The following is a 10806-nucleotide window of genomic DNA, read 5'->3' on the forward strand; positions in this document are numbered from 1 at the left end:
AAGTCAGCAAGTCTTCGCAGGACTGGCCTCTGCGGTAGGCGAATTGCTCTGCAGGGAGATGTTGCAGTGGGGGTGGTGCATTCTGGATGTAGCGTATGAGTTGATCATGCACTATGTGCTCAAGTAACTTTGACATATGGGGGAGCAGTGATATTGGTCTGTAGTTGGAGGAGACCGACTTATCACCGCGCTTGTGGATGGGGCGAACATGGGCTGACTTGTACAGAGCTGGGAATTCACCAGACGTCAGAGATTCAGATAACAACTTGGATAGTGAGGGAGCGATCTCATCGTTGATTAACTTGTAAGCAGCAACTGGAACATTGTCTGGTCCGGTGGCTTTACGGCTTTTCATGCGTTGGATGTAGTATTGCACTTCCGGAACACTGACTGATGAAAACTGAGCTAATGAGTATTCAGGTAGGGGGCCGTGAGGCATGCAATGTGCACTATCAGAAATCGAGGGATCGTTCACGACTTTCGCAAATGTCTTTGAGATGTCGGAGACATTAGCAGCAGGTTCCTGATTTGCTTTAGCTCTGCCAAGTAGATTGTTTATAATACCCCACTGTTCTCTTGGGTGGCCTCTGTGGCAGACAAGTTGTTCTTGGAAGTATGTCGACCGTGCTCTAAACTGTTGTACGAGATCTGACTGGTCTGGGTGTCTGAGCATTGCACGGTGCGCCCGTTTGCGCTTAAACAATAGAAGGCGGAGTTCATCATCCATCCATGGGGCTGGAGCGTATGCTTTCTTGATATTCACACGTTTAACAGGGCAATGCTCGTCTAGTGCACCCTGAACTGCAGTCTGCCAATGTACAATGCGTGTGTTTAGAGACTCTGGCGATGAGGCACTAGCGTGGTGAGACAGGTTGAACATTTTCTCAGCGGCTGTTTCTTGGAAATCTATGATATTCAGAGACCGAACTGATGGCTTACGTATCTGTATTTGTCTACTCGTCTGGTGTGGCTGAGCATCAGAATGGACGGTGAAATGAACATGAACCAGATTATGGTCTGAAATATCACACGCAATTACAGTCGAACTACTGAAGACTATATCAGTCCCGCTGAGTACTGCAGGTGGTGTGGTGAAAGTGGAGTTGGGTACTAATACTAGATCTATCGTTGTTCCGCTTGGATATCTGGTTGGTGCGGTACTAGCCTGCTGGATGGCCCATGTATTATGTCATACATTATGTCATGCATTACGTCATGCACTGCCGTATTTCCCCGGCGATTATAAGTCGCACTTGATTATAAGTCGCGCCCCATTTTCAGGTTTGAGCCATGTTGTTTTGATATCAGCGGCTTCAGTTGTAAGTCATGCTCGATTATAAAAGTCGCATCCCCTTTTTTACTCTTGAAGTTTAGTGTAAAAGGTGCGACTTCTATTCGGGGATATACAGTACATCATGCACAGCCGGGCACTACAATGATTACATCTAGTCTACCCTAGGCACTAGTACATTAGCAATATTCATAACTCTGTTTGATAGTCACGAAGTATTTGGAAACTAATATAGTAATTATATATCAAGGGATAGACGAAAAACAAAACTGGAAAAACAAAAATCCACTCCAAAGTTTGAATACAGAGACGGTCACCGCAATATTTTACAACCGTTCATTGCCAAATATGGAAGGTATAACTAATGTCTGTGAGTACGCTGGGATCAGCAATGCACTGTTCAACACCGCACACGACCATGCCCAGGTGGCTGTGTGGGGTGTTATGTGAGTACGCTGGGATCAGCAATGCACTGTTCAACAGCGCGCACGACCATGCCCAGGTGGCTGTGTGGGGTGTTATGTGAGTACACTGGGATCAGCAATGCACTGTTCAACACCCCTGACGACCATGCCTAGGTGGCTGTGTGGGGTGTTTACGGTAGAAATTACGTCATTGCGCAATTTCTACCCACTCCCGCATTCCTCCTCGGGGTCCGTAGTGCAGCCATCCCCGCTGACACGTTTACCGCCCTCTGAGAAGCTCTGGCCGTGCTCCTGCTCCGCACTAGCGGTGACATCGGCATCGGCATCTACTGGGTCGGCAGCAGTTGCACCGCCACCACCAACAGAGGCTCGCTGAGGTGCCGCAGCTCCGCCGGTGGGTCTAGCAGGCCTGGCTGAAGCGGCAGGGGTCTTCTTGAGTTCCTGCCGAAGTAGCAGAGCGAGCTCTTGGTGTGACAAAATCTGCATCGGGTCCTCCATAGCCTCGACTAGTTCGAAAAAGGCATTTTGACCGCCACCTTGTATGTGGTCTAATAATTTGTCCGCCTACATCGGAGCAGCACAGACACAAAACACATGCGTATGCGTACACATGCACATAAACAGACAGACACACACACACACACACACACACACACACACACACACACACACACACACGCACACATACACACATACACACACACACACACACACACACACACACACACACACACACACACACACACACACAGGGTATTCAGAAGAAATTTCGGAAAGATGACTTAAACAGCTAATGAACCGTTCAACGACGGAGGCAAACACACCTCAAAACCCCAGTAAAGGTGCACGATACTTGATACTACAGTCCATTCAGAAAAAGATGGACTTCTAGCTTTTGGCCATAAATGGGTCAAACGTTGAGTTTTTTTAGAATTTTTTTCTGGAATCCCCTATGGAATCCTCTTCCAATTATGTTTCTGAAGTCTATTTGTCCAAAAAGCAAGCCATAGCAAGAATAGGATTTCGGCCAGGTTTTGCCCCAAGAGCACTGAATTGGGAAAATCCATCAAAATCCAGCCCGTTTGACCCTGCTTGCAACAGTGCATTGTACGGTTCGAATCCCAGTTCAGGTACCCTTTTTGGACCCTTTTCAAATTTCAAATTTCGCAGTACTGCACTGTGTACGATAAAATCTTGAAAAATCGCCTAATACGGGAGCTCGCCAGAGCCAGGGCCCATCTTTTTGTGAATGGACTGTAGTGTGATATGCTGAATCAGTGAGAATCCGATAGAGGCCCCACTAGCACTACTGATCTCACAAGAACTAATCATACACCGATGCACGCACATAGTCTGGCAAAGAGACAGGACCAATTGCAGGCAGGGAGATAGACAGACAGATAGACAGGACACATGCAAAGGGGCCACAGACAGACACACAGACAGACACACAGACAGACACACAGACAGACACACAGACAGAACGAAACAGACACACACACACACACACGGAGGATGCAGGCAAGCACATTAGCAGGCCAGGCGACAGACCAGCACGCCTTTCTAAGGGCAAACATAGTCAAAGAGCATCAAAAGAACTGCTACAGGGGTCGGTGTTGCTATGTGGGCTGAAGCAAGACTACTGCAAGTCAACAATTTTCGGCCCGGGCATTATCGGCCTAAAATGCGTTGCGGCCGAAATTTCGTTTCGCAAGGTTCAGTGTGACAGTGTATAGGGGCAGCAGCAGTACAGGCAGAAATTTATATCAGGCCAAAATGTCCTTTAGCCCTGGGAGGCCGATATTTAAGCGCGCCTAAAATGTGTAGACTTGCAGTAAGCCAACACCAACCCAACACCAACCCAACACTCAGCCAGCCAATCAAAACTCGTGAATGACCTTGTCTCCTCACCTGCTGCATAGAAGTACGTTTGGTATTCATCTCCGTGTGCTGTATGTCATGTTTGACTTCGTCGTCGATCACGAAACGCGAATACAAGACAGGTAGCAGTGATGCAGCGCTGATGCCCGTACGCAACTTGTCCCGGTTTGCTATAAGTACACGCTTTGTCCGGTCATCCATATCCGTGTGGCACTGTGAGTCACCCAGATAATATCAACACAAGCGAGGAGTTGCACCGCTTGGACACAAACACATATCTGCAAGGTCGACGGTGTACACACACGCACACACACACACACACACACACTTGTACTTGTTGCTCACTGCTAAAACGGGTCACGTGGGTCTCCCCAGGAGAGGGGAGAGAGACTCAAAAGGAATCTTGGAAAGATGACTCAACTGGCTATTGAACCGCCCAACGGCCGACACCCCCTGAAATCCCCAAAACTCTGGGTGGACTTGAAAATGATCCCACTTATGGGCTCACCACACCTCAGTAAGTGGGTGAGGACAAGATGCAGAAAAAGGATTGACGGCATCAGGGTATCCGGCCTGGGATCCAACTGCAGTTACCCCTAACCCCAGTGAAGGTAATACTTGCTCCTAGTGTGGGTGGCTAAATCAGAGTGGATCTGATCTAAGCGTCACAAGCACCATTGATTACACAAGAGTTAATCTAGCCCGAAGCAGTCCATGGTTAGCAGGTATGTATACTTCAAATAGAAAGTATATGAACCCTGAAACCAACACAGGTGGAAGAGACAACAATACACCTTCAAACAGCCGAGCCTGTTGGCAACAGACCCAACACAATCAGGCATACGTGTTCCCAGCAACCGAACTAGCTGGCACACACACACACACACACACACACACACACACACACACACACGCGCGCGTGCCCCCCCCCCCCCCACACACACACGCGCACACACACACACACACACATGTGCGCACACACACACACACACACACACACACACAACACAGCCAATTTCAAACAACAAGACTGCAGGAAGATACAGTGGGAATTGGTCACACGGAAATGCAGTGATGACTTTGACACGCACTCAAACTACATGTAAAGTGCTGCTCAATGAAATGTGGCCCAGTATCAGCGAGAATCGACCTTCGGGTGAAAATCATTTTTTTCAGAATAAGTCATTTTCTGCAACGGCAAAAAACTCTTGCTTCGCGCTCTGCACATTCAAACAAAAAATTAGTTCATCGTAACAATGAATGCTTTTGATCGTCCTAGTAGAAGGAGAGTTCGTTCACGATGGCCAAATAGCTGCCGTCCGGCTCTGCCAGAAGTCATTGGATTTCTTAGGCAGGAATCGTCGCGTCTGATAGAGAACAACCACAGTTTCCAGAAGATGTTTTTGTCGACGCCCAATTCCTATTTAGCGACCAGAATTTCAACTTGATTTAGGCGCACCGCCAAAGGAGCTCTCTGCTGGCAAAAGTACTTTCTGACATCTGAAAATCCTTGTTGGGCCCTTCTGAATTTAGTACAGCTCTGCTCAGGAGAAATACTCAACGAGGAGAAACTAGTGAGGCGACGGCAACAGAGGTAGACGAACTGAAATGTCCTGGATCAACTCGAGTCAGGACGAAAGAGCGCTGCCGCTAGTGACATGATCTGAAATTTCCCAGGCTCCCACCCTGAACTCTGTGGTGAACACCAAACCCCTTGGACGGGGCAAGACGCCAAGAGCTGAACATTGATTGATGAGCTACGAACTCTCTGCGCTCAGTGCTGGAATCATGGCGCACTGACGCGCATGCAGCCAGTTCCCACAGAGCTCAAATTTCACAGAGGTGCAGCAGTGATGGACTACCTCTAAATCGTGTATGAGATGAAGTGTAGGGTGTTAGAATGTTGTGCCTGTGTCGTATTCCCTGTGGGATGCACAGACTGGGACCCCAGGTGTAGTTGTAGCCACCCTCCCTCCTGTTCTGCATTTCTCTGGATTTTCAGCAGACTTGGGATGGCGTTCAAACAGTTTTCATTGGTATGCAGATATGAGGATCAAGGCCATCCATACTCTATGCCAGAGGTTGCCCAAGACTCGCAAGAGTTGTTTTACAACAAAAACTGGATGGATGATTTATTACACTGTCTATTTTTTATTTATTTCACTGTAACACATAGTATTCCGATATGGAAAACACTGTGATAAATTGTTGTATTTCCTGATATGTACCTATGCTTGTTTGAGAAGCTTCTCGGTCATCAATATTGCTTTGTTTGGTCTAATACTTTGCCATGTGATCACTAGATACCTATAGATGACAACAGCAGAAAAAAGTCATTTTGTGAAAAATCACCCTAAGGTCCATTTTCGCAGATACTGGGCCATGTGATTGAGCGAGTGAATGCCAGGCTGGGCGCTGTGCAGCCCCAATCAAGCAAACACTGGGATGTGAACTGGTGCAGGGCTACGCAAACTTGATATTCACGCAATCAGAATTCAGTGAATATCACTGTATTTTCCCTGGAAACGACTTTACACATGTACACGTGTACCTGTTTAATCCGTGGACAGCATGTTACAAGGCGGAGAACGCACTGTGTCGAGAACAGTCTGTCCCTCCAGGAAATCGCGATTCCACGGATGCAACAAATTTCGTGATTTTGGCCAAAACCCGCGATTTTCCGCGTCTTTTGTTGTTTTCTGCACTTCTTTCTTTACATTTCTATGCAATTTTCACGCAGTATACAGTGTTTTCCATGATCCTGTACGTAGGTTATTTCCACAGTACGCAAATAGCGATTCTAAGTACGCAACACATTTTGTGATTTGGCCCAAATCCGCTATTATCTGCCAATAATTCCGCGAGTTACTGGCAAGTTCCGCTTTTCTCGCCGCATTTTTTGTTGTTTTCTGCCGCAATTTCTTGCGCAAGTTTTCGAGGATTTTTTCCGCGAATTCCCGCAGGGACAGAACCGAGTGCTCCCGACTACAATCATCATCGGTTGGCAGAGCCCCGGCCCGGCCTTGCCACCCTTTGAACCGTATGGGGTCTGGCCCCAGGTTCGCAGCCTCATTTATCATACTAGGGAGTCATTCTAAGGTATTTCTTCTTTGTACTCAAAGTCCAGCCGTGTTGCTTTGCACTTCCTCAGCCCAGCACTACTACTACTAGCCTATTTAGAAGCACGTGCAGTACAGTGATTTGTGTGTTCAGTTGCGCTCAAAATTCCACCATGCCACTCACCACAACAGCCGGTAGGTAAGGATCGTCCGCTTCACACCGTTTGCGCGCCTATCCTCCAGCTAGCGCAGGGAAAGAAACCTTTCACCGATTCCTATAGGAGTTGTGCTATCCTATCGATCCTGTGCTTCTTGCGAACTCGGTTGCGATCCTCGCGATGTATGAATGTTGGCCAGTGACTGATCACAAACAGCGTCCGCACTCCGCAGTGTGCAACTGAGACTACCGTGGCCCACGGCCACACGAAGAACACGGTCGCTGGTATTTGTCTCTCTCTTTCTCTCTCTGCAACTGCACGCTACTGGACAATAGAACACACAAGACGGAAAAAGGGGTTGCTTTGAACTAATACTACTGTACTGTACTTGTTTGCACCTCAAAACCAAACTGGGCATACTACTACTAGTACTAGTACTAGATCATGGGAATCGTTCTAGTGGCTCTGGATTTCCCCTCCTCGGATCACGCTCTCATCCATGCACAACACTGGCCCTGGGTTTTCATGGTTTTCCCTCGCAATAAAACAGTAGCACAATCATCACGTACAAGCACTGCCAAGTGGACTGTCTGATCGACGACACTGACACTGCACTGTACCACTACCACTACTGCTTTTACTACTGGCAGTACTAGCATGACCAGGGCTAGGGACTCGTAAAAGCTTTTACTTTTTTAGGAGACTCATGCTATATGCACTGACTGTGCATGTGCCTCGTGTGCGGCCACCACTACCGATACCACTACATACTGTAGAGGCAGAAAATTTCGTCGGTCAATAATTTCGTCCAACTCCAAAGAAAAGGAGTTCGTCCGGTTGAAAATTTCGTCCATGGATCATAAGAGTGTATAGAAAAGCTGGACGAATCGATATTCGTCCTACATTTAATTTAGTCCAAAAGCTCCATGGACGAAAAAGACGAAATTAAATTCCAGACGAATATTTCTGCTTGTACAGTAGTCATTGTACTATCCGATCCACCACACAGTACCAGCGCAGCATGCAGGTATCTACCAGGTAAGTCAGTGAGCTCATGCCATGGGCATGATGATACATTGATATTATGATAGTAGTGGCACAACTGAGAGAGTGTGAGTCGATGGTGAGTGCTAGTACTAGATCTAGTAGACTACTACTAGTGGCAGTGCTAGCACTAGCACTCATGCATGCGGCTAGGCTGGGGCCAGTGGCGCAGTGGGGGCTCGCTGTGTTTCGATTTCGGAAAGGTAGGTGAGCTGTGAAGAGTGAAGTGAAGGCGCTCACATTGCTCGGACTCCTCGCAGCTCTGCTTCAAAAATCACAATCCGGAGTCTGGTGTTGCTGCAGACTTTGATGTAGATATCTAGGCGACGCTGCTGACACGAGGCGGCCTGTGAACTCTAGCCTGTGCGGGTACAAGAAGCACCGACCTTCACCGCCTGCAACACAGGAACGCTAGCAATCCGCTGACTACTTGATTCTTGACACGTAAGTGAGCTTGGTATATGCTCACTCAATTTGTTTTGTCCATTTCGTTTTGCTTGTTCTTGGGAACACAGCCCCATGCTGTGTGATCAGTCGTGTTGAGTGAAAATTAGCGACGCGCCTCACTAGTAAGATCATTCATCGCTATAATTTTGCAGAGAACTACAATGCACAAGGCTAGTAGAATAATAATAAATAATTATTTGTAATAGTTGCAGGCTCGGCCTCATTTTCTCTGTGCTGCGCTGATGAGTCCATAAAGGACGAAACAGTTCTGTCCGCAGATTGAGTAATACTTGCAACTGTGAGTTTCATGCTAGCAATCAGCAGGCAACAAAGCTGGAATAAAACCGATCGTTGACTGTTATAATTATAAACATGCTGCCAGTCACTCCGGTGTTCAAATCCACACCACACTATCATCCGTACGATTACACAGAGGTTTGCCCTGTTGCCTTGGCGATGTGCCGAATCATGCCGGGGTGAATATTTCATTTTTTTGTTAACTCAGGATCTAGGAGTTCATTGGTGTAGAGCATGCCGGATGCTGTCTAGACCTATTCCAGCCACTGTGGATGGTACCGTTAACTGTAGATGGTCCAGCCACTGTCTGTAGATGGCCCAGTCAACTGTAGCCGGTACAGCCACTGTAGATGACCCAGTCAGCCACTGTAGATGGTCCAGCCACTGTAGATGGTCCAGCCACTGTAGATGGTCCAACCACTGTAGATGGTCCAGCCACTGTAGATGGTCCAGCCACTGTAGATGGCCCAGGCACTGTAGATGGTCCAGCCACTGTGGATGGCATAGCCACTGTAGATGGTCCAGCCACTGTAGATGGCCCAGTCAGCCACTGTAGATGGTCCAGCCACTGTAAATGGCCCAGGCACTGTAGATGGTCCAGCCACTGTGGATGGCATAGCCACTGTAGATGGTCCAGCCACTGTAGATGGTCGAGCCACTGTAGATGGTCCAGCTTCTGTAGTGTAGATGGTCCAGTCAACTGGTCCGGTTCAGCGAACTGAGGATCGCCCAGCAAACTGTGGGATGGTCCGATCCAGCGAAATGAGAGTGGTCAGTGGCCAACTATGGATGCTACTGCTAGCCGAGAACCGTCCGGTCGGCCGACTGAGGGTTGATCTATCATACGTTGGTGCCTGTTGGAGATTTTTTGGCGGGTATTTTTACTAAAAAATGTCACCTTTCACTTGAGACTCCGATAGAGTTTTCACAACTTTTCAGCATCCGTAGGAACGCCGCCACCCTGCAGAGATCAAAGGCGTAGATGCAGCTCCTGAAGCGGTGGGAGGTGAGTAGATAAGCCCACCAGCAAAGTGGTCGAAAACCGAAAGTCCCTTTGGCTGCATCCATGTTTCCCTCGTGCCACGCCACGTGTTCCCAATTATCCATGGGTCGCAGCACTCAAATGACGTGGTTTAACTTTTTAGAGCAGACGTGCTCTTTGCCATTCACCTTGCAACAATATCAAGCTCGCTTATCAATCAGTTATTGCAACGTTTCGGCAAAATTGCCGAAACGTTGTGATAACTGGTTGATAAACGAGTTTGATGTTGTTGCAGGGTGAATGGCAAAGAGCGGGTGTCCTTTAAGAAATTTTTCCTATGAATGAATCTGCAGGAAGCCTCGCCACTGCTACGTTTTACTCACGATAAATTCAGATAAAACCGAGAGATAAGTTGATGTAGAAAGGAAAAGGACATTATGGATACGAGTTAAGGGTAACTCTCCACCTCTGTACCATGATATACAGTCAGACAGTGCAACAACTACTATGTAGGCAGAAAACTGAAAGAGTACTGAAACATTCGACGTCCTGACACGTAGCTTCAACACATCTCCTTTCTACATTTATTATTGGCTCAACATCCGCCTGCTGAGTTTCAGATAATTTGATGTGCAGTTTTAGGCACCTGTTTTCCTCTCTCAACCTTGCTTTTGTGAAGTCACTCATGTTTGCATTCATTTCGCGGTGGTGTTCTTCTCATATGCCACTCGTTACTGTGTGAATGCGATGGTTCTCTGCAGGAATCTGCAGTCATCTACTGTGGTTGTTAGTACAATGGACCCGGTGGAAGCAAAAGTCCTGAAGGGCAAGCACATGGATTTGCAGAAAAGCCTGCATGTGAAAGGAACTATCCTCGACTACTTGCAGTCTAAATCAATCGTAGGGGAGACACAGTATGAGGATATCATGAAGAATGGAGGTGTGGAGAGAAGTCCTCGTGACATGGTACGTCTCTGCTGCTGCTGCTGCTGCTGTTGCTACTGCTGCTGGTGCTGCTGTTGCTGGTGCTGCTGCTGCTGCTGCTGTTGCTACTGCTGCTGGTGCTGCTGCTACTGCTGCTACTGCTGCTACTCCTGTTGCTGTTGAACAGGTCTAGACAGCATTCGGCATGCTCTACACTGATTTTCACTGCTGTGCTGTGGCTTATACTCCAGTGTGGCTTATACAGTCAGACCTCGCTTAGCCGCACACATCTGTTTTC

At 47.8% G+C, this 10806-nt stretch overlaps 2 protein-coding genes across 3 annotated transcripts in view; one reads left to right on the forward strand and one right to left on the reverse strand.

Moving 5' to 3' along the window:
* Nucleotides 1-1433: 1433 nt before the first annotated feature.
* On the reverse strand, nucleotides 1434-7381 carry LOC135811267 (uncharacterized). Of its 2 annotated transcripts, none has more exons than XM_065324479.1 (3): nucleotides 6841-7381; nucleotides 3628-3810; nucleotides 1434-2280 (listed from the first exon to the last, which is right to left on the reverse strand). In XM_065324479.1, the coding sequence occupies exons 2-3, from the start codon at nucleotides 3796-3798 to the stop codon at nucleotides 1918-1920; spliced, it is 534 nt and encodes a 177-aa protein (XP_065180551.1). In that variant the 5' UTR covers nucleotides 3799-3810; nucleotides 6841-7381; the 3' UTR covers nucleotides 1434-1917. The 2 variants fall into 2 exon arrangements, with proteins under 2 accessions (XP_065180551.1, XP_065180550.1); XM_065324478.1 differs by having other exon boundaries at nucleotides 3628-3875.
* Nucleotides 7382-8086: 705 nt separating this feature from the next.
* LOC135811269 (uncharacterized) overlaps nucleotides 8087-10806 on the forward strand; it is a 4550-nt gene continuing 1830 nt past the window's right edge. The window contains exons 1-2 of the mRNA XM_065324480.1: nucleotides 8087-8302; nucleotides 10346-10550. Coding sequence (XP_065180552.1) covers nucleotides 10380-10550 — 171 coding nt within the window. The 5' untranslated portion in view covers nucleotides 8087-8302; nucleotides 10346-10379. The remainder of the gene's footprint in view (nucleotides 8303-10345; nucleotides 10551-10806) is intronic.

This window comes from Sycon ciliatum, chromosome 3, assembly GCF_964019385.1.
Source record: "Sycon ciliatum chromosome 3, ocSycCili1.1, whole genome shotgun sequence".
Taxonomy (NCBI): Eukaryota; Metazoa; Porifera; class Calcarea; order Leucosolenida; family Sycettidae; genus Sycon; species Sycon ciliatum.

Excerpts from the sequence above, each read along its gene's own strand:
- LOC135811267 (XM_065324479.1), bottom strand. The coding sequence starts at position 3,798 with ATGGATGACCGGACAAAGCGTGTACTTATAGCAAACCGGGACAAGTTG. Across the intron at positions 2,281-3,627 it reads AACGTACTTCTATGCAGCAG|GCGGACAAATTATTAGACCA; the intron begins GTGAGGAGACAA and ends GCTCCGATGTAG.